At 42.3% G+C, this 26,780-nt stretch overlaps 1 protein-coding gene across 1 annotated transcript; it reads left to right on the plus strand.

Annotated features, from left to right (window-relative positions):
• On the plus strand, nt 1-26,698 carry cnmd (chondromodulin). The gene is made up of 7 exons (XM_034183818.1): nt 1-72; nt 309-449; nt 1,132-1,272; nt 4,070-4,183; nt 21,040-21,190; nt 24,836-24,942; nt 25,581-26,698. The coding sequence occupies exons 1-7, from the start codon at nt 1-3 to the stop codon at nt 25,803-25,805; spliced, it is 951 nt and encodes a 316-aa protein (XP_034039709.1). The 3' UTR covers nt 25,806-26,698.
• Nucleotides 26,699-26,780: the final 82 nt, after the last annotated feature.

Raw genomic sequence — 26,780 nt, forward strand, 5'->3', positions numbered from 1 at the left:
ATGGCCGGGAGCTCAGAGAAAGTACCGATCGCCTCCGCGGGACCGGACGACCTGCAGCAGTTCATGCCCCCGGTGAGTGTGTACAGGCCTGAACACGTCATCTCTAACACACACACACGTTACTTTCATCCATGACAGGGGCCAAAGTTATAGAAGGTTTGGCTCAGTGAGCCCTTTTTTTTACTGATGATCAAAACGTACCAGTCTGTGATGTGGTTCTTTAATCTACTAAAACCACTTAACTCTGCTTGTTTAACTTACTGCCGTTTGCTTTGATTGTTCCGATTACACTTTTCATTGTGCCGTAGGCCTACTCTGCCGTGGCGGTGAAGCCCGCCACCACCGGTCGTCTGCTGAAAGCCGGGGTGGCGGTGCTCATTGCCGTGGCCCTCCTGCTGCTGCTGGGGGCCGTTGGAGCCTTCTACTTCTGGAACAACAGTGAAAAACATGTAAGAGTTCTATTTTATCACTTCTTTTGCTTTTTAGCATTCAAGAAATTAAATATTTCATTATCATCTGACAGGACAGAACTGTAATTTCATTTCAAAATAAGAGCCAATTGAGACAATCAACTCAATTAGAGTAAAAGTCTGCAAATAATGATGTTTGGTTGTTGTTCAGACAAGCTGCTTAATGTTAAATTTAGTCCAATCAGTGGATTTTTACTCCTTACAAGGCAAAATCAGCTTCTCCATAAGTTTTTTTTTTTTTTTTTTGCACTGTAGGCAAACACTGAAATGTAAATGAAACACTGCAGTATGTTCTGTCTGAGGCTCTGTGAATGGAAGCGTTGTGCATTTCAGGGAGCCCTGCAGAATGGGGCAGGCGGGTGGGCGGGCACTTCTCTGGTCCGACTGATGCACCAGGGGCAAGAGGTGTCACAGAAATGGAAGGGGGAAAAAAGGTTGCTTTCTCAGTGTTTTTCCACGCTAAATTTGGAAACCGTGTTGAAAATGGTTGTAACATTTTGGAGCCATGAGAGTTCTGATTATATCTGACCAAATGTGTGAATTTGGAGGGTAACTTTGGAACACAGAGGGCAATAAAAAGCAGGGTGGTTACTGATAGGGAGAGCTGGGGGTGGGGTGACGCTTTCATGCCTCACATGCCGGTCTCACACTGTGTGTGCAGGTCTACAATGTCCATTACAGTATGAGTATCAATGGAAAGGTGGAGGAGGGCACAATGGAGATCGATTCAGCAAATAACATGGAGACGTTCCGTACTGGCACCGGCACAGACGAGACACTGGAAGTCCACGATTTTGAGATTGTAAGTCACAAATGAAAAATTCAGGTTTATTTTCACCAGAAAGCACAAATTCAAACACATCCAGAATCACAACATAGTCTCATTAATCCCTTGAGCAGCACTCTGACCAAGTTAGGTTAGATTAGATTAGATAGAACTTTATTGATCCCTTGGGACAACTCCATCAGGAACATTGAGTTTCAAGCAGCATTGTATAGCAGCACACATGGGAAGAAGCACACAGAGTATCAAACGTGAAAGTAAAAAAATATAAATACGCAATATAAAAAACAGACATACTGATCACTACTGGTTTACTGGCTACTACTGTTCCTCTCCTTCCCATCCTCTGTCTTCCTGTTACTCCTCCTCTCCCTGAGTGAGGAGTTGTACAGTCTGATGGCCTGGGGGACAAAGGAGTTTTTCCAGTATGTTGGTCCTGCACTTGGGAAGGAGCAGTCTGTGGCTGAAGGGGCTCCTCTGGTTGCTGATGACGGTGTGCAGAGGGTGACTGGCATCATCCATAATGTCCAGCAGTTTGTCCAGTTTATGTTCTCGTCTCTGCCACCGTCACCAGAGAGTCCTGCTTCATGCCAGCCACAGAGCCAGCCCGCCTGATCAGCTTGTCTGGCCTGGTTGTGTCCTTCTTGGATGTGGTGCTCCCCCCAGCACACCATGGTGTAAAAGAAAAGGCTGGCTACTACGGACTAGTAGAACATCCAGAAGGAGTTTCCTGTAGATGTTAAAGGACCGCAACCTCTTCAGAAAGTACAGCCTGCTCTGTTCCTTCAGTTATTAGTTCAGTGAGCATCCGCCACACTATGGAAGCACTGGTTAGCAAACAGTCACATAACTAGTCTAGCCTCATCTAAAGGAAATAGCTGTCTGTCACAGCGAGATGATACTTGGCATCTCCTTGGTCTTTTCCAATTGCTGGGGTCCTGAACACGAAGGCACTCTGGGAAGAATGCAACATGGCCCAAATGTGATCTTCAACATATGCTCACAATGCAAGTAGTGAACCTCATTTGACTTCCTCTGAGTAGTAGTTCGTTTGACACAAAGTCATTCCCGTATACCCAAGGATCCTCCAGATAGACCAAGCATCAAAAACAGCTTGTCATCTCCTTTGATCACCGGTTAAGAGTCTAAGTCTACCAACTATACTGTAAGGCTGGAAGTACCTGGGCTATAAAAAAAACTTGGACAAAAAACTTGACATTTTCAAACACATGTTAAGCTACCTCATCTCTCCATAAATTGTTCCCAGTTGTCTTTTGATCTTAAAGGCCAAGATCCCAAGCAATGCCACTGCAGAGATAAGTGAATCTCTCAATAAATTTGACAAATGCACTCCCAACAGATACATTTCTAATGACTGATTCAAGTAACTCACTGAAAGCCTGGGTCTTTGGCTTTATCTGGGCAATTGCAAATCTGAGCAATCTAATTCCTCGCTCAACTTCTCAAGTGTCAGTATTGTCTGCAAGCTCAAGCTCAGTGAAAGTTTCCTTATCAACGACACCAAAACTGCTGGACTCCACAACCCTACCCAACTTCCAATGAATGCAAACATTGAATAGAGACTAGACTACAAACTCCAAAAACAGCAGCATTCACTGCACAGTATTCACATCTGTGTGGTAGGCTTTGATGTCCATCAACTTATTGAGGAGCCCAGAAATTCTTAGAATGTCACACACAACAGGCCAGTCAACCAAATCAAATGCTTAGGCTGCAAAGTATCACTGATGACTTTGACACTTGAGCTCATTGAGTCGATAGTCGACTTCTTGGATGTGAAAACAAACTGCTGCTGCATGGTTGCAGAGCACCGCACAGCTGAGAACAACTCAAGAACCTTGCCTGGCTTAAGGTGCAGTTGTAGTTGTTGTTTGTAGTTGCTACAATTCAGCTGATCATCCTTTCCAGACAGGCAAAATATGCCCTTTATTCCAGTCTGTTGGGATAATACATGTCAGACAAATGGAAGCAAAGATTTCTTTCAATTCCAGCAGAACATCTCCATCACCCTGAGCTTTTTAGCTCCAATACCACAGATCCCTCAACCCCACCCCCCACCCCCCAAGAGAACATGTTTAATGTTCTTTGATACATCAGGTCCTACAATACTGTTTCATTCTAGATGCCAAAACCACGATCAGATGTTTCATGCTGAAATTGTGCTTATAGTTCGATAATGTCTACCTGCAACTATACGTAAAGATATAAGACTAAACTGATTTTGCATAATACAGTTCAATGATTTGTGACATTTAACCCTTTGATGGTCAACTCAACCATTTGCGAAGCATATTGATATCTACCACATTCTGTTGAAAAATGTGAGGATGTTAAAGGGATAATCTGTCCAATTTTCATTGGGATGTGGCAGTTGATCCAATAATCACAGGCAAAGTCCCCTAATGCTTAAATGCACCTGTGACCTTGGATTGAGATCAAAAATTTTGAGGAGATGTGTAACAAGGTGAAGTCCAGATTGAAAAAATGTTCCTGCTAGTAGGGGAACTTGCCTTTGGCTGAGCTGGTGCATTGTGATCAAGAAATCTTCTGATCAAGCCCCAAAGATATGTCGCTTGGTTACACTATCATACTAAGAAAGCTGAAATTTGACCTTCCATGTCAAACAACCTTTGACCTTTAAAATGTAATTTTTCCTTGAGTCTTTTAAATACAAAATGCATCAAAATGCTTAGACTTACAATAACAATGCAGATCAGGTTTGTTCTTCAGCCAGTCATCATTGGGACTGAGCTCCAGTTTTTGGCTCCTCACCGTTGCTTTGTGACCTCACCAGGGCATCACAGGGATCCGATTTGCTGGAGGAGAGAAGTGCTACATCAAGACCCAGGTGAAGGCTCAGCTGCCTGATGTGGAGGTTCACAGCAAGGACTCCATCACGTTCGACATGGTGAGTTTGAAAAAGGTTTTATTTCCCCTCTGAATGTCTTTGTGGGAATTAATTAAGTGTTTGGGTGATTAACACTGTAGTAAACAACAAAGTCATCTGCATGCACCTGGTACACTTCAGGCTTCAGTTTGAAAATGTTTCTGAATAACAGACAAAACAGGGCTTGTTCAGATTAAGAACAATCATATTTTGTTTCCAGTTTGTTGTAAATGTAATACAGCATATATAGTTGTAAACAAGCAGCAGTGGACGAGCCTTTGTAAATGAAAGGGACAAATAAGCTCATTCGCAGACATTGTTTGGTATGTAATAATAACAACAGCAACAATAACAATACATTTAAAAATTAAGGTATCTTGCAAAGTTAAATGTTTTAATCAGTGTAACTGTGGTTAGAATGGATTCAGTGTGTAGGAACATACTGAGGACAACACTTCATTTTCCATTCCAACCACAATTACACTGACCTTTTAAAAGGGGGAAAAAAAATAGAGCTTGGCACAATGTCTATTTTAAAAAAATACGAGGTCTGTTAGAAAACTATCAGACCTTTTTATTTTTTTCAAAAACTATATGGATTTGAATCATGTGCGCTTGCATCAGACAAGCTTGAACCTTCGTGCGCATGCGTGAGTTTTTTCACTCCTGTCGGTTGCGTCATTCGCCTGTGGGCAGGATTTGAGTGAGCACTGGTCCACCCCCTCGTCGGATTTTTATTGTTTAGGAATGGTGGAGCGACTGCCACTTTGTTCCATGAAAATTTTTTCAGAGACAGCCAGGTGGAAACCATTTGGAAGATTCAGATGGCTTTCAGTGAAGATTCTATCTGTATTACACGGATTAAGGACCATTTAAACTGGATTAAAAACGGCCCACAGCGGCGGAGGGCGCACCGCGCCCCGAGCGGCCATCAACAGGCTGGAACGAGCAGATCACTTCCAAATTTAAGGCTCTGTTGATGCAGGACGTCATGTGACTAGCAGAGAAGTTTCAGCAGAGGTCGGGATCAGCACTTTATCGGCACATTCCACTGTTAAAGGAGATTTTGTAATGAAAGACGTGCGGATGGATTCGCGTGTCGGGAGGCAGCCGCTCATGGCGCGGGACAAACAACACCTCCATGTTGGAAGTCTCACAGGACAAGTTGGAACATGCCCAGCTGTTAAACAATTTCTTGGATACTCACTCGACTGAAAAGCCACCGAAAGCCGTCTGAATCTTACGAATGGTTTCCAACACGGAGGTGTTTTTTTGTTGAGCGGTTTTTTTTGTTGAGCGCGTCGGCTCCGTGCCAAATCCTCCACACGTCTTTCATTACAAAATCTCCTGTAACAGTGGAATGTGCCGCAAAAGTGCTATGTCCAGCTCTCTTTCCATTTCTGTGGTAGTCACACGATGTCCCGGATCAACACAGCGTTCAGTTTAGAAATGATCTGGTCGTTCCAGCCTGTCGATGGCCGCTCGGTGCGCCGCACGCCCTCCGCCGCTGTGGGCCGTCTTTAAAAAGGTTTTAACACTCCTTAATCCATGTGACGCAGACAGAATCTTCACCGAAATCCATCTGAATCTTTCGAATGGTTTCCAACTGGCTGTCTCTAACAGTTTCTGAAAAAAATTTCATGGAGCAAAGCGGCAGTCTCTCAGCCATTTCAAAGACAATAAAAATCCGACGAGGGGGCTGGACCAGTGCTCACTCAAAGCCTGCCCACAGGCGAATGACGCAACCGACAGGCGTGAAAAATCTCATGCATGCGCACGAAGGTTCAAGCTTGTCTGATGCAAGCGCACATGATTCAAATCCATATAGTTTTTGAAAAAAATAAAAAGGTCGGATAGTTTTCTAACAGACCTCGTATTTTTTTTAAAATAGACATTGTGCCAAGTTCAATTACATAAGCAAAACAAAGCTGCTTTTTGGATTAGTTTGATGCACCAAAGTTGGTATGGGTGGACCTTACCCAGACAGCAAATAGATCCAGGCCAGATGTAGTCCAACATCTGGTACCAATCCTGAAAACAGATCCGGTCCAGACAGTTTTTGCACCCTGGCCCAGATCCGGCACGGCTCCGCTTTACAGTTCTGGAACAGATCCGGACCAGATCTGAACTGGATCTGCAAAAGACCAACCGTTTACAGACCATATCTGGCACGGATCTGGGGCAGATGTGGACCACATCACAGCACCGTGGCAGGAACAAGTTTTACAGGGGTAAGTTCCATGGATCCGAGGAAACTGATTTGTATCTATAACACACAGATCAGTGTCCCTGGACTTATAAAACTTGATTGTCATAAAGAAACAAACCGCTTTGCAATAAGCATTTTAAAAAGCCTCAGTGACGATCACGATTACAAAGTACAGAGTTTACAACCGCTAATAGATACTTTCTACCGAGTGCAGATAAAATTGCTTATCGTTATGCCCCATGTTCCTGCCACGGTGCTGTGATGCGGACCACATCTGTCCCAGATCCGTGCCAGATATGGTCTGTAAACGGTTGGTGTTTTGTGGATCCAGTTCAGATCTGGTCTGGATCTGTTCCAGAACTGTAAAGCGGAGCCGTGCCGGCTCTGGGCCAGGGTGCAAAAACTGTCTGGACCGGATCTGTTTTCAGGATTGGTACCAGATGTTGGACTACATCCGGCCCGGATCTATTTGCTGTCTGGGTACCTGTGTAAAGCATCTTGAGGCAGCTTTGTTGTGATTTAGTGCTATATATAAATAAACTGAACTGACGCACCAAAGTCCATCAAATTTAAATGTTTTATCCTCATTATATGCCCTTTTATTTTGGAGATGAACAAGATGATAGCATTGACCATTTTAACCATCTTGTTAACAAACAGGTCATCATTTATCTTTCACTCACTGCATTTTACAAGATTTATGCTTTTCTAAAGCATGAAAGGATTTTTTTTAGTGTTAACAAAGAAGCCAGGGTTTGAGTTGTGACACTGTGAAAAACCTTAAAAAAAAATCCATAACTGATCATCCAGCATAATTTGACCTTTTCAAAATGTACAGGGTAACCCCCCCCCCCCCCCCCCCCCCCCCACCACCACCACCACCAAAAGAAAACAGAACCCATAAAAATTGTAATAAATCCTACGAAGGTCCAGTAAATTTCTTGGAATTTGCTGGACTTAAATTTAAGTCTGTGTACGATCATTCCCCAAAGTTTCAGTTATCTTGGTCGCTTTGCATATAAGTTGTGATCTTTCAAAATTATGCTCACAATGGTATGATTTGTTGATGAAATAGGCCTCCAGGCAAAATGTCTTTTCCTTGGTTGACAAAGACATTTTGTGGAAGATGATTGTTCCAATCAAAGCAACAAAGATAAATGAAACTTTGGGGAATGATCGTACTTTGTATGATTTATTACAATTTTTATGGGTTCTGTTTTTTGGGGGTGGGGGTTGGTCACCCTTGGTAGTACATTAATTGGAGGAGATCCCTTTCAGTCAACTATTTGATCACCTCCCTTAAATATTTGCATCAGACCAAAATCCACGAATTACAGATACAGAAACAGAATCTAATTTTTTGACAAGTAAGTTCTCACATACAAGGAATCTGATCTGGTGCCACTGGTGCATAAACGATAAAAAGAATATACTTCTGTAAGAAGTAATAGGTGCATAAACAACAATAAAATACTTCTGTAAGAAGTAAAGGAGCCAAACAGACAAATGGCAAAGCCAAGTTTACTGTCAGACAGATATAGTGGAATGGGGCTGTGCAGGCCTGCAGATGAACAGTACGGGGATGATCAGCCTGTACTTTGGGGGAGTGGGGTGGGGTGGGGGGAGCCAGGGTAAATGGGTTTTTTTTATTCAGATTCTTTATTGTCATTGTAACCAGTACAACAAAAGGTAAGGTACAAGCCTTTCAGTGCAAATATAAACCTCCTTAAGCCACGTACAGACTTGAAAGGTCAGGAGAAGAAAAGAAAAATAAACATAAAATTTAACCAAATGAAAAAGGTATGTCCACAGTGCAAATTTAAAAAGAAACAAGAGCAATCACAGATTTCTAACATCCGCCAATCTGGATCCGGATCACCTCCAAAATTCAGTAGTCATCCATGGCCTAATATCTATCTGTGGTGAAAATTTGATGAGAATCCGTGAAGTCATTTTGAAGTAATCCTTCAAAGCCTACACTCTGAAAAATGAACCGCTGTCTCAATGAGAAAAGTGATGTAACAATGTGCATAGTTTTTTTTTAAAGTTATTTCAACTTAACTAGGGAAGTCTTGTGGCATTAACCCAGTTGAAAGTTGAAATAATTGAGTTGAAATAACTTTTAAAAATGTATGCAAATTATGTCAATTTTTGTGATTGGGACAGCAGCTCCTTTTTTAGAGTGTATATAAAGAGAAATGTTGATCCAGAATCCGGATTGGGATCACCTCCAAAATTCAGTGGAGTCTTCCATGCCCTAATATCTATCTATGGTGCAAATGTGGTGAGAATCCGTGAAATAGTTTTGACATAATACTTCAAAGCTTATATAAAGTAAAATCTTGATCCAGAATCCGGATACGGATCACTTCCAAAATTTAATGGAATCTTCCATGGCCTAATATCTATCTGTGGTGAAAATTTCGTCAAAATCCGTGCAGTAGTTTTGATGTAATCCTGCTAACAGACAGACAGACAAATAAATAAATGCCGATGATTTTATTACGTCCTTGGAGGATGTAACAACAACAATTCAAAAATTTTAAATTAAAAGAACATAGTAGCAACAGAGATTACATATAAAAAAGAGAAAAGTATTAACAGATCTTTCATGACTCCAGAAGCAACATATTGTTGTAGTGAAATAAACCATAAACATTTAAAATAGTCGACCCAGTTCATCTTATTTTAAACAATTCTGAAACAGTATAGATTTATCCAGCAAACATTTCTTAAAAGTGAACATTTCTTTTTCAAGGGTGTCCTGTCAAACATAAACTCATCAAATACTGTAGCATCACAAAACTGATTTTTTTTTTTTATAAAGGTACACAGTTATGTGCAAACATCTCAGATATGGCTTTCAAACATTTTCTTGAACAAAGGCGCTGCAAAATAATAAAAACATCAAATAATTTATGATGAAGAGTGCTCACCATTAAAGACTAAACTAAATAAATATCTTGTGTGACTATCCGACCCTTTACTTCGAAAACTGAATCCCAGCCTTTTACAACATTATGTTGATCAATTCATTATTGATTATTGTCGTGTCTGTTGTTTCTGTGGAATCATGTTGTGGCTGTAAACCTAAAAATAAATAAATAAGTAAATCCGGCTTTTATTCATCTGAAAAGGTTGTTTATTTGTTCAGTAAAGTATAAGTTGGGTGTTGGCGAGGGTTGTGGAAAGCAGCTTAGGTGACTTTGTTGACGAGGAAATCTTTTACAGTGACCTTTGCAGAATCTGATTGGGAAGCTTGAATGAGGATTTGGAGTGTTTGGGTTGTGATTGTGCTGGATCGAGACTTAGGGTGAAAATATACTTGTCATTTAACCACACATTTGTGTAGACAACCGCTTCTTGCACTGTGACCATAACAGCTCTTTTTTAAACAGGTGAAACTTCAGTAAATCAGGCCCGATATTTTTAAAACAAATCAACCTGACGGCACACATCTGGGACACAAGAAGCACCTGTTAATCCGATATTTTTTCTTTCGGTGGTCATATTTAAGCAGGGGAGTGGACATGTATAGATGTCGGCGGTTGTGTGAGTGTGAACGGATCACACTACAAGTCTAATTCCTAGAGATCGAAATGTAGGTCTTGTACCACCTACCACAATTTAAACTGATGTCAAAAATCCCCTTTGCTCAGGGGTCACCAGAGATTTCTATGTAATACGCTAGATGGCAGACACAGCCGTGGGCTGTTGCCAGGCAGCCGCCACCTTGCTTAGCATTATTATGCGTCGTCAGGCTTTAAATAGAAATCGATGATTTGCTGACTTAAATTTGTGTTAAAGTGATCTGAAAATGCTGTTAAATGGTATAAATGGACTGCATTTATATAGCGCTTTTCCATCTGCATCAGATGCTCAAAGCGCTTTACACATCAAATGCCTCACGTTCACCCCGATGTCAGGCTGCTGCCATGCAAGGCGCTCACTACACACCAGGAGTAACTAGGGGATTAAGGACCTTGCCCAAGGGCCCTTAGTGATTTTCTGCTCAGGCTGGGATTTGAACCGAGGAGCCTCTGGTCTGAAGTCCAATGCTTAACCACTCGACCATTACCTCCCCCGTTTTGTGCAGCGTTTGGGTGCACTGAGTTTGAATAAATGTAACAGCACAGTAATAGCATGTAAAATGCAGATTTATGGAGAAATTCTCTTGAAAACATCGATCATGCTCATTGATTTCTATTTATGTTTGGTTGTTAGATGCTAACCAGGATGGCGGCCCTCTGGCAACAGCCAGCTAATGAGCGGATCGCCCCGGTCCTCCATCTAGTGAAATAGAAATTGATGGGGGTTACTGACGCTGCTGCTGGAGGTCACCTGCCCTGCCAGATACCAGACTTCCAGACTTGACTAATCAGCTGTACACATGGAGAACATGCAGGGCAGGTGACCTCCAAGAGCAGGGCTGGTGAGTCCTAGTTTAACACGATCCCTGTAATTCTGAGGGCAAAAATCAGATTAATATTAAGATGTTTTAGGAAACAAGATCCAAGAGTCACCTCCTGTCTCAGACAACCCAGTCTCAGGTTTTTTATTTCCCATGACCCCATCACAAAAAGCAGCCCATTTTCGTTACATGGCTTATTTTACTCTTTATAATTTTCCCCTTATCCTAACTCTAACCATAACCATAGTATAAAGCCCTGGTTCCACCAAATAATAAAACCATGAATAATGAGCCACGTATGGATTCGTCAGAAATTTCAGTGATTATTTGAAAAATGAGCCACGTATATGAACATTGCACAAACATTAAAAAAAACACTGCGGGTGACTGCGTCAGCGCATCGCATTCAGCTCGTCTGATCAATTATAACAAGGTGTTAAATCTATCATAAACATACTTTTACAGCTGCTCATGAGAACAAATGAACATGCAACTGTTTTACCAAGCTATTACAATATAAATGTCACAAATAATTACCTTTTAGGCTGTTCCAAATACGTTCTCCATCTCATGAAGCGGATGAGAGAGAGAGAGAGAAAGAAAAGCTGCAGATGAAATGTCCTCTGTGATTCTGGAAGCGATTAGAGGTGTTTTCAACAGCCAAACTCTGAGTGAAAATGATTAATCTGCTACAAAATAATTATTTTATATATGCAGCGCACATATATTATTTTATATATGCAGCGTCCAGCGCACAAAGCACGGCATCCAGCTGAACAAACCAGGTGGGATTGTCACAACGAAGTGCGCGAGAGGGCGGAGCCAAAATAGCCTGTCCAAAATAGCCTGTCCTGTTCTCGTAGCAGCCAGGTACTCGGAAAATGAGCTTCTAACAGCCTCGTCCTCACCACAAACATGCCTCTACAATCCTGGTTTGTCCTCATAGTATTTCGTACACAAACTGCCCCACGCTATTTTTAATAAATTTTGAACTTTTCAAAATTAGCGCCATGCTCAGAGATGAGCCTCGTTCGCCAAATATTCTGCCTCTAAGAGCCACTAAGTGCCACTATTCGCCCACATTTGATGAATAACTGGACTCATAGCAAAAATAAAACATGCTTAAGTGTCTACCCTCCCCAAACCCTAACTATAACCCCCCACCAACCCCCCCCGTTACCCCACATTTCCTTTTCCTTCCCCTGTCACAAAATTAACTTGTGCCCCCGTCACACAAAGTGCCCCATTTTCATGCCTCTGCCACAAACCCATAGATTAATGTACTTTTCATAACCCAGTCTCACATACTGCCGTGAGACTACAGGCAAGGGGTGAGGGAGAGGTGGTGTCAACCCAAATCCCTCAGGACCCCTCTCATCTTTGACCGTCTGGTGACATCGGTGACATTCAGCTCCCTCCCAGGTGAAAAATTCTCCTACCGCCTGCAGAGACACAAGCTGTTTTTGGTAAACGTAACCTGGGGAATTGGCTGGAATCACCTGACAGCACACGGGCCCTTTTGTCCTACAGTTTTCTAACAGTTACTATGTTATATGTAAATATGAAGCTTGCTGACAAACCGGCGGCGTGCTGCAGGATGTCCACGCCGAATTTATCACGCAAACTTTATCATCACTGCTCCACACGGCTGCCTCAGAGTGCTGAATTAAATCCACCCGATAATTAAAATCATTTAGTTCTACATAAGCATCACATCCAAATGAATCCACATCCCCTAAAACTGCAGACGCTAAACGCACATGCGCGCACCGTTAATTATCACACAGAGCTGCTCTTATTGCCTCTGTCTGGCCCATAAACCATCATTTATTTCACATTTGTGTGTTTGTTATTACCTCGCAAATGATCCTTATGTTCACATGCATTGTGTGTGTGAGAGAGAAAGATTAAATTTTTATTTATTTATTTGCAGCTGTAGGCTGGTCATTTGCTATAATTTAGAGTAAATGTGGCTTAGATAAGCGCACACGCATCCCCACAGAGTGGGTCAGATAAGCTGCTATCTGTGGAGGACTCCAGCTTTTATTTGTCCCTCCAGCAAATCATTTGAGCTGCAGGGAAAATAAATAAATAAATAAATGTATTTTTAAAAAGCAGCAGCATTTTTGGGGAGTTTGGAGGATAACATTGCCTAAACATGGTTTAGTGCAGCCCTCAGGAAGAAGTGCCTCTGGGTAAATTCATGCCCCTCTCCCCGCAGGCTGTGGACACACACACACACACACACACACACACACACACACACACACACACACACACACACACACACACACACACACACACACACACACACACACACACACACACACACACACACACACACACACACACACACACACACACACACACACAATCTCCTCTTCAGCGCTCATTAGTTTCTTTGCTGCCATTTTTCAAAACCTGGTATATTTAGGCCATTCAGTTCCTCTTCCCTTCAGATTGTGACAAGTGGTGACACCGTGTATGCAGCCAAACGTCGGATCGATGGAGTGAAGCCTGAAGGGCCGACTTTTTATTACATGATTTTATGTTGGTAGAAGGGACGTTAACAGCAGAGCGTTTATGGAGATTTGAGTCAGACAGTAAAGTGTGGGCTATTTAAAGAGGAAGGAGAGTAATGAGCTGTATAAACATGTGCAGGGCCGTAGATAGGAGCTGTCCAATCGCTGCAGCCCCCCCCCCCCGCCTCAAAAAACAAACAAAACCACATCAATAAAAAAACTAAAACTAAAACTTTTTATCTGCACAGTCTATTGCACGGCTGCCCAAAGGTCTCTGCAAAGTACCATATTGGCCTGAAAATAAGACGGCCCTGATTATAAGACGGCACTCCCCTATTCAAACCATTCATTCATTCATTGTCTATACCCACACGCTCCAATTGGACACTGTAACCTCGTTTGAAGGTGGGCGATAAAGGGGTTAAATGAAAGAGCTTATGACACAAAAATTGTACTTCCGAGGACAGCGCCATTATCATTATTCACATTACGTCTCGCTAAAACTTACCGACACAACCGCTCCCATTTGCCTTGTCTCCCTTCTCCACTGGGAACCGAAAAAACCCCCCTCCACTTACGCGACTCCTTTGGTGATTGCAGCCAAAAACAAAACAGTACACCATCTTTCTGTGTGAAGTGATACTATGTTTGTGCCGCGTACTCACTGGCAGGCTGTCCCCAGAAGTGGTCAAATCCCACGATATCACGCAGGGATTCAAATGAGACTGCGCTGCCCCATTAACCCTCTGGGGCCGACACCGTCATATACGATGGCTAAGACCAAGCTTTACTAAATTATAAATAACTTTTTAATGATATGAGATAGAAACTTACTTTTTTTTTGCTGAAAAGGTAACTCCGCAGACTTTCGAGCCAGCTATCGGCCATCTTTATACTCATCATAGAAGCTGTGTGATGATGTGTGCAATGTGAGTGTCCAATCGGAATTGGTTCACCGTCACATGGTTTTCCAAAATCCAATCGTATGGCAGATTTACCTCACGTGAAAAGCCAAAGATCGTTTTCAGGAGTGATATGTTACTAGTTGGCCCGTTTGTATAGCCCTCTGGGTGCTCCAATGAGTACATGCTACTGGGCTCCAAATGCGCCCTGTGCCATTACGCACGGCGATCAGTGAAAGTTGACGGAGAGCCTCTGATGACAATCTCACATGCTCAAACAAAGATTGTGTAACTATCAGGACTGCTCCACTAGTTTGCATGTGAATGTTACTGGATAACTCTGTTGCTTTCTCTGTGTAAAGCACTGTTTACCATATCAAAATAACAAACCGCATAGACCATTTTGTATATATTGTTCAAAATGTGCATTTGTGTTTGTTTGAACCTTTTTGTTGCACAGACTTTCATACAAGACCTCAAATTACCTTTATAAAATGTAAAAACAGTTGTTTATTATAGTTTGCTGTGTGTTTTGAATAAATGTGTGTGGAAAATTATTTTTCGCTTTATTTTTTCCTTGCCTATTTTTGATTATAAACCTTTATTACACTTATAAAACACAACAAAAACATATATTCTGAAAGCACAGGTTGTCCTGAAAAAAAGAGACATAAAACTTGATTGTGGGATGCAGAGAGAGCTGTTAACAGCAATAATAAAACATTTATGCCAGGCGAGTGAACTGTCCGAAAAAAAAATTGCCCCCGGACCCCAGAGGGTTAAGGGTCAAGGGGGGGGGCAGGATGCCAGTCTATCGCAGGGCCATACACAGACAGAAAAACACACCTACGTTTAATTTAAACTTTCCAGTTTACATAACTTCACATATCTTTGGAAGTAGGAGGACCTGGGAATGCACACAAACAACATGCAAACTCCACACAGAAAGCACAAGGAGGGACGCAACCCCAGGACCTTCTTGCTCTGAGGCAATAGCACTAATCTCTGTATCGCCCCATGCAAAACATTTTTTTTTTGTTTTTGGAAAACAGTTTCTGAGGAGCAAAAAAAAAAAAAAAAAAAAAAGATTTGGTTAAGAAAATGTCTATTTGAAAATAATGTTAATAAAACCACATTGAGTACAATAAACAGTCGTGCTAAAAAAAAGTTCAAACTGGCCTGCTTCGGCTCCTCAGATCATCATGTAAGTCAGTCAATAAATTCCCCACAGATGGAACTCTCTACACATACAGGACTTTTTAGATGGATAAATCCTCAAAAGCTCCTCAGATTCCAATGAAGAGATGAGGAAAGCAGCTAAAGACGTGGAGTTTTTTTTTTTTTAAATCATCGTTGCACTGCTGGAAGACTGGGTTGCCATCACGATGCTTGGTGATGCTTGCTTGAACAAAAGGAGGCTGGGCTTAGTGTGGCCCGCGGGCTGCCAGTAAGCGACCCTGCATGAGGTGCAGCACAGCGACGGACTCACTGCCGCTGTCTGACAAACATCACACAAATCACAGCGCTTTGTGCATTTTCTTCTTTTTGATGACAGTGTGGATTTAGCAGCACAGATGATGTCTGATGTGAACAGGATTTATTGAGTTGGAGTTTTAACAGCGTGAAGGGAGCTTTAACATTGGGACCAATGGATCACTTGAACAGAGAGCATTTTGTGAACGTGTGCAGATGCAGGCAGCAGCAGGGGTTTGTGTGACATGTCACTGACTTCAGACAGAAACAGCAAACTAGTTCTCTTTTTGCTCTCTTTCTGACTGATTGCTTGAAGATGGGCTGCATTAAGCACACAGTGCCTTTCTGAAAAGTTGAACTTAAAGCACTCAGTGTGGCCTAAAGTGGAGCACTCTGGCAAGACAAAAAAAATTCAGTCTCTGACTGGTGAGCTATTTTAGGAAAGTACATATCAGTCTTCAAATTAAAAAGGCTCGGGTCCCAGGTTTATAACAGGGTGTGTCACATTACTGGACCCTCTCTAAAGCAGCTAGGGTCAGATGTGTGAAATATAGGCGATCAGGTGACTAGAAACAAGCATTTTTCTCAAATAGGCCTAACAACAAATGTAAACAATACGTGATGTGGTGTGATTCTGCTGTTCTATTTATTAAGATAAAATCTCTCAGAGTAGTAAAGTAACATGGGACCATTGTTGATTTAATATTGTGTGGAAATAATAGGTGACAATGAGAATTATCATTTGCATTGAGGGAGCATCATCTTTGACACTGGTTCTCAAGACCAGGCACCTAAGTGGCTCTACTCTACTCTCCTATTTTACTCTTCCTTTTTAGATATTTAGATATACCTTTGTATACTGGCATAGTTCCACCTTAGAATTGGAATATAATATATAAAATATACCTTAGTGAATTTTCATGTGGTATTCGTAATCCTGCACATAGGTGCATGAGCGCTGAGGTCACCATTGACTGGTTATTTTAAAGAGGTGGGAATAAACCGGTTGTATGCCTGGGTGGATGCCTTTCAGCACCCAATACGATTCCATCAGGAATGCCTGGAAGGAAAAAGGCTGGTGGGCGGCTGTGAGGGGGAGGGTGCAGGGGGTGTGGGGGTCCCCATTCCCGGAAGGGGAAAAATTTGAAAATTGTGAATTTTTCACTTTAAAAGGAGCTATTCTGGTGAATTTTAATGAAAATGAAAAAAAAAATTTTATGTGGATAAAAAAAAATATTCTAATTTCTACCTTTATTTAAAATCTTGGCAATGAATGACAATTCATAATAAAACGTGTCAAAATTTATTGTGACCAGACATTACAAATCAATGTTTGTTAGTAATGAAACCAAATAGCCAGGATAGTCAGTCCTGGGCAAATCCACTCAAGACCACACTACAAATGATGTTTTTTCAATTAAATTAAATCAGGTATGTGGATTTTCACGCACTCCAAGTGTTTTACTCTTATTCAGTAATTTATGTCGAATCCTTTTGAAACATATGTTCAAGCCTTTTTTTAAGTACTACCTTACATTAGGAGTAGATATTCAGTCTGACATCAGGACTGCACGTTGGCAGAGGTAGTACTTTGTCCAGCCACGTCCATGCAAACTTATCTTTGCAATCTTTACTGATTTCTTGGACACACTTGGGATCTTCATCTTTTATCATTTCCAGCGCATTTTCGTCACGAAAAACTCCAAACTTTCAAACTGTTTTCGCCTGCCGCCATTATGCAACCCGTAACATGCAGTTCTCGCTCACGGGATCTCACTCGAGAGATGTTTTTCAGGAAAAATAAAGTTTTTACCACTTAGGGTACCCCTGCCCAACCTCTGTTTTGTTAACTGGCTTTATTTATATTTATGGACACAAACTGGGGGGAGCGAGGTGCTTAGCTATTTAGCATAGCAGCTCTTCTTCACCGGCAAGCTTTGTGCACACCACGCTGTTTAGTAACAGAGACACCCGGTGGCTAATGTGAGAACTGTCACAAACACATCACACCTCAATTGTTTTCTCACTGGATTTCAAACCATACGAGTATTAAGAGGTGACTAAATTAATTCCAAAAGTAGGGAAACCGCACGTGATTCTCATCGCTGTTCCATGGTGTTGTGGATGCAGTGTGGCGACTGGGAGATAAAAGGTGCTGCGTTGCAGCCGTGGCAGCAGTCAGGAGGAGTTAGCTTGAATGTAGGAACAGCAGCATAAGGGCTTCTGGGAAAACTGTAAAGAATGGTAAATAATTGGGATTGATTGTTACTTGTGAATGTTTTATGTTGGTTCCTGAGGTGATCTTGTTAAATTTCCATAGATAAGTAACTGTGGTGTTAAAATGCAGAGAAGCAATATTCAGCCCTTTAAGTGCAGGACTTTTTTACCTGTTGTGAACAAAAAGTAGTTTCAGGAGCAGTGATGGTGCTAGGAAATTTTTGTTGGGGGAGCTGAGGGGGGCTGGGGTAAAAAGTTGGAGGGGCTCCACAAAATGTCGTTGAAATGAACAATATATAGTAAATTGCTTTATAAATACCAAGGTATTTATAACACAATCACGCAGGTGAAATGAGCTAAGAAAGACACTCTTAAGGCAGGGGGAGGAGATCTGACATCTATGAGCTCAGAGTGTAGTCGCTGCTCCATCACACAGACAAGAGCCAGCAGAAGAGGCTCAAACGTCTGATTAGGATTACGCCAAGATGACATTTATTAGTGTGCGAGGAAAACCCAGAACATGCTGGAAGAATTATATATCCCATCTGGCATGGAAATGCCATGAGTTCCCCCAGGAGATGTTGGAAGATGTGGTGGGGAACATGCATGTACGGGCAACTTAAGCCTCTGTCACACGGCACTAATGGACACCAAAGCCAAAATGAAACAAGAAATCTGGACTTGCGTTGACTTTCGGAGACATCGTTTAACCGTCGTCCAGCTTCGTTCCTGTAGTTGGCACTTCATCAGAATATTCAAACTGTTGAAAAATGTGAACGAATTTTGACGACAACCTCAATTCATCTGTATTCCATTTTGCTTTCCGTCTTGACGGTTCCTCATCGTTTGTGTAGTTCTCATACCGTCTGCATTCCGTGACTGTCGTCCAACTTCGCCCAAGCTCCCAAGTCCGACGTCTTGCACGAACATTGACAATATCTGAACGGATCAATAACTAAAGCACAGACGAGCTGAACATGACTCGTCCATGTGTGGGATGAAAAGCAATGTTTTTATTCAGAAACAACAGTGGCAAGACTGTTTAGTCAACTACTTTAACTATTTACGCATGTTGCAGCCGTCTCTGGCTGGGGCATGCGTGTGCGCACACGTTGTTGTGAAGACAAACCTGTTATCAAGACAACCAGATCCCGCAGCTGCAAGTGCTGTAGACAGCACAGGCTGGCTGCAGAAATGATCACAGGCTGTCGCTCGGTCTGATACCTGCTGTCAAGTCATGTCATCATGAATGTTTCATTTTGATTTTGTTGGAAGCATCAAGGTCGCTGTTTGCTTCGTTTTTCTTTTGTTAGTTTCATTTTGCTCTGCTATCGCCGTGTGACCGGGCCATCAATCTACTGCCAAAAGGACTCAACCTCAGATATGTGGCAAAGCATCACAAAGTCAAGTAGAACACCACACTCGTACAGCGCAAACCTTCGACAACGCAAGTTCCCAGTTCCACAAATGTTGACTGTAGAAAAAATTTTCAAGGTCAAACTCCTGTTAGAAGTGGCTTTTCATGAGATAAATTAGATGTGATAAAATATCAGGAGCATGTATTTAGTTCATGCACTTTAATCAAGGCTTTTTGTGGTGTTGTAATTTTTTTGTTTAACGTTTTGCGTTTCTGAATTCTTTTTCAGATAATTTTCACAAAACATTGGTTATCTCTGTTATGCACAATTTATCATTGCTTTTTGGCTTTGGTTTCCGATTGATAGACAAACAGGAAAAAAAATGGAACCATCCAATTTTGGTGTAGGTAAATCCATAACAGAAAAATGAGAGTGACTGGGGCACTTTTGCTTGACATAATGTAAAACGTACATCCACAATCTGGATCAGATCCTGATCAAACTTTGTCAGGTGATGTGAGTGCCAGTTTGCACCTCACTTTCAAATATGAGTGATTGGGGCATGTTTGATAAAGATATAATGTAAAATGTATATTAAATGGGGTTTTCAATGTTAAATTTAAATGGCCACAAAATCTGTAATCTGGATCAGATGCAGATCAAACTTTGCCAGTTGATAAAGAATACCAACTTATATAACACTGTCAAATATAAAAGAAATGTGATCTTTTTTTGACAGTTATGAATTTTTGAAAATTCGTTCAATGTTAAAGGATTGGGATTTTTCAGATTTCCAAGATTTTTTCTGACTTCAACCTTTGACGTTGAAAATTTAATCAGTTCTTGTCTATCATGATATAAATCCTCTGTAAAAAATTCATACCCATAGCTCAATTATCGGTTTATTAACTGAAGTATGTCTGACTCTGTTTCAAAAGGTGCTCTACCCTTTCAACTAGATGTGATTGAGCCAGTTCTCATTGGCCTCTTGTATGACAGACAAACTAGCTGGTGGCTAATTGTCAACAAACAAGGCAAACAGTGAGATGGACAATGTTGTAGTTCTGTATATTTCATACGTGTTGTACATGTTAAACGTATTACAAATAAATGTGACCACGTTATCTTTGTGTCCTATTTTTGGGTCAAAACCCAGGGAGGAAATTATGGATCACACAATGAGGCCAACATGAGACCAATTGAGCGCATTTGACTTTCAGTCACATTAGTGATGTGTGTGTTAGTTCGACTTTGAACAATTTGATTTCATCTGATTTCAGTCAGACTAATGTTTATATGTATTTTAAAAGTGTAATTTTAGTGTGCAATAATGTTGTTTTCCCAAGTGTTAAGTAAATGTGGCTGAAATCAAATGTCTTCAACATGACATCAGCCGTATACAGAGACAGAAAATACAGAAACATTTAACAGGAAAGTTGAAACTGAGACCAAATGTAAGTGTTTGTGCACAGTGGTGGGATCAAATCAGAGTCCCAGAGTGTGCTGAGTCTGTGTCAAAATTGGATTTTGGTAATTCTGGCAGGAGAAATCTATACATTTACGCCACACCAACTAAGCCTCCCAAAGCCACCAGGACTCAGGCCTGTCAGCTGACAACAGTCCATCACATCATCATCATAAAAAACTAAACAAAAAACAAAAAACCCCAACTCAAAGCTACGTCCCGTGTTTATCAAGGACAGACGATCAACTGTTGAGCTGTAATTTTTTTTTTTTTTTTTATTGCTCAGCTCCTTTGTCTCCCCATCTTTGTTCCCCATGAAGGAGGATGAGGTGATGCCAGCCAAGTTTGAGGAGGATCTGATCTGGGTGGCAGCTGACAGTCCACTCTCTGACTCCACCTTCCTCAGCAGCAAGATCAAGGACTTGTGTGGAGATCTACCAATCTTCTGGCTCCGTCCCACCTACCCAACCAGTAAGCAGTCAGCTCAGTGGCCGTGAAACCGAGAGCTATGGAAGCTGAGAATGGCCTCGCTTGCAACTAATTAATGAATGCTGTTTTCTAGTGAAAGCAAGTTATTTCGCTATTAAGAGATAACAGCTCATTTTGTCATGATATCCTCTTATGAGAAAACAAAAGGCAGATTTGTCCAGATGAGATAAATCATGACAGAAAAAAACCCCCGTTTTCTCGTGATAATGACATAGTTAGGGGAGAGTGGGGTAAGATGAGCCACGTTTTACTCATGTTGTCCTGGAAGTAAGGAAAAATTACAGAAAAAGAATGAAAACATAAATGTTTATTTCAGGATGTCTCCTATCAAATGAAATTATCAGAATGCATTTCTGACAAAGCTACCCAAAATAATGACTTCTCAAAAAAAAACAAAAAAAAAAGTGCTCCTGTGGCTCAACCTGCCCAGGTTAGGTTTAAGTTGAGCCATCTGGGGGTAAACTGACCATCTGAGTTTTAATAACAGCTTTAACAATTTTGAACTTTGGGAACAAACCACTAATTAGTTTTAAAACCATCTAACCACTTAATCAAAACAGCTACGTATTCAATATTTCAGCTGTTGTGGTTGCAGGAGAATATGAACTGTTGCTCCCTCCCTGCAGATCCTCCAGCCTTTTGAGGTTGAGGTTGCATCTTCAACACATCACTCTGTGGGAAAGATACCTCATCCTTTTCCTTGAATGCAAAGGTGGGTTTCTTTCTGCCAGTAATCCCTCAGATTCTTCTGAGAAATCTGGCGCTCACTTCGTTGCCTGCAAGGCTGTCAACCAAGCCATTGTAATGGTGGCTCCTGCATTTGGATGCAAATTTTAGTATGACAAAGTCACCAGCTACCAGATGTGAGACATCTGGTTCACTTCTTTCCTTGCTGGTGCTCTCATGCTCGGAAGTGTCATCAAATGGGATGGTAACATCACTCTCCTCAGAGCTGCTTTCCACTGTGATTTTCATCTGGGTTTGTTTCCTCTTCAGTTTTCCTTGCTCGTTGATGGCTCTTTCTGTTTTGCCTTCTGTTTATTTTTCCTCTCTTGATGGACACATTCGATTGCCTGCTTGTCTCAGTCAGGATTCTTGTCTTCACATGCTTTCGGTTAATTTGTTTCGTGGGCTGCTGACTTTTGGGTAAAGGTAGAATCTTAGTAGGAGACACATAGGATCCAGCATGGTTGGAGTGTGAATAAGTGTCAGTTGGTGAAGCGTGTGCAGAAACCATAGGTGCATCACCTGCAGCTGCAGGATGCGGCTCAACGTTGGGCCTATCTGACACCATGGATGGCTCAAACTCTGCAGCAAAGAAGACATCCCTGTTGTAAGGGGAAACCTCAGCAGATCTGAATCTGGAGGAGATATTCTGTGGTGCCATTGCTGACATGAAAGCATCATTCACACAGCCAGGGATTTAGTATATGCAGGCTGTTTTGCCTGGGTTAGATCTCATCCAACCATCGAGAGCTCTGTTGTAATATCTCTTCCTTGGACCATACACAGCTCCTCCGAGAAGACTCTCTTTGATTCTGCTGTTCCACCGTACCCTACTGTTTTTATTCCCATTTTTATGTACCTCCTCAATGTTTACCTGTCAATATTTCTCTCTTTTGCCACTGGACTTTGCACTCTTGACATCATTGGCTGCTCTCTCCATCTTTTCAAGGGGTGTTGAGCCCCAGCTTGTTTTGCTTTTGTAGGTTCTCGGCATGATACCTTTTCTTCAATGGTTAACATATGACAAACACACCAAACCAGTGAGTATACTCAACTGAAATACTATTTTACACATTAGAGACTTACCTAAATTTCAGTGCATTATGGTGGGGTAAGTTCAAGCACTGGCTCACTTTACCCCATAACCATCATTTTTGGAAAAAATGGGCTCACCTAGAAATTCAGGCTAATCTTTAGAATTTGAATTGATTCACATGATTTTTTACATTAGCAAATTACCAACATGTATATTATTTTAGACCTGTGCAAATTTGCTATGACGCAAGTCGTTTTACCTGATGTGCAGAAAATTTACTTTGACAAGCAAAAAAAAATATTTTTTTGTGTGTAAAAAATACTTTCCCCCTTCCCCATGTGCTCCTCTGCATCACAGCAAGATGGAAATGATGCATGGTTCCTGAATGTATGGTCACATGACAAAACATGTGCAGTTACCTACATACAAGGGGTGGGTCAACTTACCCACTGGCTCATCTTACCTCAGTCTCCCCTACGTCAAAACAAAGCTTTATTGATGTCAAAAATTTTTTTATTTTTTTCAAAATGTTTAGAAACTTTTGCAATACCCATGTCTAAAAACATTCTGGAGTCAAAGGAAGAAGTCGCGTTCTTATGCCGCGTTCACACCGGATGCCACGCGAGCGACAGCAGCGAGAGGTTGCCATGTAATCCCTATGGAAGGACACGTTGTGGTGCTACAAAAGTCCAAGCCATGCAATGCGGCACGATATCGCGTTGCATCGTGTCGCCCTCTTCCCTAAGTTGAAAAATCTAAACTTTATCGACTTGTCATGCCGCGATGACAAATCAGGGACTGGATATGTAGTGACATGGAGATGTCTGGACTTTATACTTGATGTGGACATGTCCTGTCTCCGGCAATCAGCCTGTGAACAAGACTTATGTCCCTTTTGTCCTTTATTTATTTAACACAATTAGTTTGAGGGGAGAGCGATGAACTGCAGCAGCAGCAGCAAGTTTTTGTCTTTGTTCACATGTGCGCGCGCAAACGGAACAGGAGTTTCCTGAAACTGGGTCCTGGAGAGGCGGAAGTACCGCTGAAAGCGGCCGTCATCCAGACGCAGCTCCTGCAGCAAACACGTTCATTGCCAGGCAAGGGACGCGAATTTGTGGCATTGCGTGGCGTCCGGTGTGAACGTGGCTTTAGGCTAAACGGAGCTTAAGTGTGCCACCAACTGTTGTAATATGTAACTTTCAAGTTGTTTTGGCTCACCCTGGTGGTGAAACGCCATACAATGTGAAACCTCTGGAGGACTCACTGGCGACATCTGGTGTCACAGGCGCACCACGCTTTGCTTTCATTTGTTCTTCCCCTAAGGGTGTTATTTCAGGGCAAAGGTGTTGTCATTCCTCTTGATTTAGATAAATTAATTCATTATCTCAAGAAAGCGGAGTTTAACTCAAGATAATGAGACAAATTAACCAGTTATCTTGTGATAAATGAGACTGTTATCATGAGAAAATGAGCTTCGTTATGTCAACATGATGAAATAAGTTACCACACGAAAACTAATGTAAAGGATATGTGTGTGTGTGTGTGTGTGTGCGCGCACACATTCGTGGCAATGTGGGTTTTTCCACAAAGCAAAGCAGATGAGGGTCAAATGTTGCAGATTATTTCCATTTAAATCACAGTTTTTAAAGCTTCAAAACAGGCTTAAAAGAAAAGCACAGTCCCTTTGAAGTTTGAGATCCTCAGTGGACAATTTTAGCACGCTGGGAGGTCAAAAGGCCTCAAAACACAATTTTGTGCAATTTCAAAAATACTGCCAGGAAAACAGTGTGTGTGTAATCATAAGTCGTGCCACTGCGCTCCTAAATTTGGTCCGCTGTCAGACGCTGAATCTGTGATGTGTGCAGGCGGACAGACAAAGAGAAGAGCCGCCCCCCGCCAGCGCCGGCAGACAGCTGGGGCCCAGGAGGAAGAGGACGCGGCAGCAGGAGTCAACCCGGAGAACCCCTATCAGGTGATTCACATAAAGTCGCACATTCTTCTTACATTCAGCTGGGCTCGCAACTGTCTGTTCAGATCTGAGTGCTACCTGAGAGGGCTTTTGCTGTGGAGAGTTTCTCACAGCTGTGTGAGCAGCAGCAGATGCCGGGGTCAGAGCGGGGGGGCCCAGATTGTCACTGCAAATCCCATCGCATTCGTTTTCAATGTGCGGCTGTCTGAATCCCTTTAGATTCACCCATCTAAAGCTTCCCTTTCAGCATCCAGGCTGTATGAATAATTCCACAACAACCCCCCGTCTGCGCTGTGCCCCCTTCACACTGCTGAGCACACACAGACTCTCATACATACATACCCCCCCTCCCCCCCCACGTCCCTTATGTCGGGGCCCACATTTCTCAGACTGAAGCATCGCCCCACCGCTGCCAACACGCTGTGACAGCCACAGAGGTGGGGGGGAGCCGGCAATATGAGCTGTATGTGGGGGGAAAAATATTTGACAACAAAAACCTACATCTGACAACATCCCCTCCCCCCCGTCCCGCCTGTCGGAAATCCATTTTTAATTAGTCTGAAATGAGCTTTCTGTGTCGATGAAGCCAAAACCACACAAACGCCACTGTGCTCTGATCACGGTCCTTTGTCTCCTCCCAGAGAGGACTGGAAGGCGAGGACGGAAGCATGCCCATCCACTCCACGCTGGACCACGAGGGCGTGTGCTGCGCCGAGTGCCGCCGCAGCTACACCCACTGCCAGAGGATCTGCGAGCCCCTGGGGGGGTACCAGCCGTGGCCCTACCACTATCGCGGCTGCAGGGTGGTCTGTCGGGTCATCATGCCGTGTCGCTGGTGGGTGGCACGTATTCTAGGCATCGTTTAGGCCACGGGGGAAACGGTTACCGGCGACGGTGAGATGGGGGGCAGGGGGGAGATGGGGGGGGGGGGGGTGTTTCTCTAAGAAGGTGAGATTCTGGGAAAATTTAAAGCTAAAGTGTGTAGGATTTGAGGATGATTATTAGCAGAAACGCAACCACCCATTCATTAGTGTATAATTAACAAACTGAAGTGTTGTCATGAGCCCCTCATACGTACATAGGAGTGGGCTGCCTCGTTGATACAGTAGCCCAAAAGGGACATATTTTCACATCTTTTAGGTTTAGTAGTGCAGCAAGAAGACCGAAGACAAAAAAAGCAGAGGAATGAATGGTTGTTCCCCTACGTCATCTACTGGTTGCTAGTGCAGGCTAACAAGTTTAATAACCCTCATTTTTGTGATTGTAAAAATTGCTTACACAAGAGAGGGCACAAATCTCCCCCATTGTTAAAGAAGCCAAAATATGAAGGACAAGATCGTGACCGGCAACAGCATAATGCAGTCTGAAACCTCACCACTAGATGGCACTGCATCCTACACACTGTAGCTTTAAGAAAGAAGGGAGATGGTGGTTTTGTGTTTTCATCTACTGTAGACACCTGTCAGCCTTAGCAGAGCAGGCTAATGCTGTGTTCAGACAACAAGAGTGGGAAAAGTCAAACACCTAATGTTCAGAATCACAGTGTAAATGTGAGGAAGGTGCATCGTAGGTTAGATTTAGCTACTTTCAAACTGCAGTGCAACTTTATATGCTATGAAGTGTTCTACTTATCTATGCAATGACCTAACAATTTCTGCTGAATTCTAGTACAGCATGTTTAGCTGTCATGACAGCAGCTGATCTGCCTTTTTCCTTTTCTTGTAAATAAATGTAAAGGATTCAAAGTATTCTAACTGCAGTCAGCTGGCTCAAATATGTTTTGTCAGTTCTTGTCACTCTACGGAGAATTATCTGACTCTGTTTTAGCTACTTTACATTTA

This window comes from Thalassophryne amazonica, chromosome 12, assembly GCF_902500255.1.
Source record: "Thalassophryne amazonica chromosome 12, fThaAma1.1, whole genome shotgun sequence".
NCBI classification, from domain to species: domain Eukaryota; kingdom Metazoa; phylum Chordata; class Actinopteri; order Batrachoidiformes; family Batrachoididae; genus Thalassophryne; species Thalassophryne amazonica.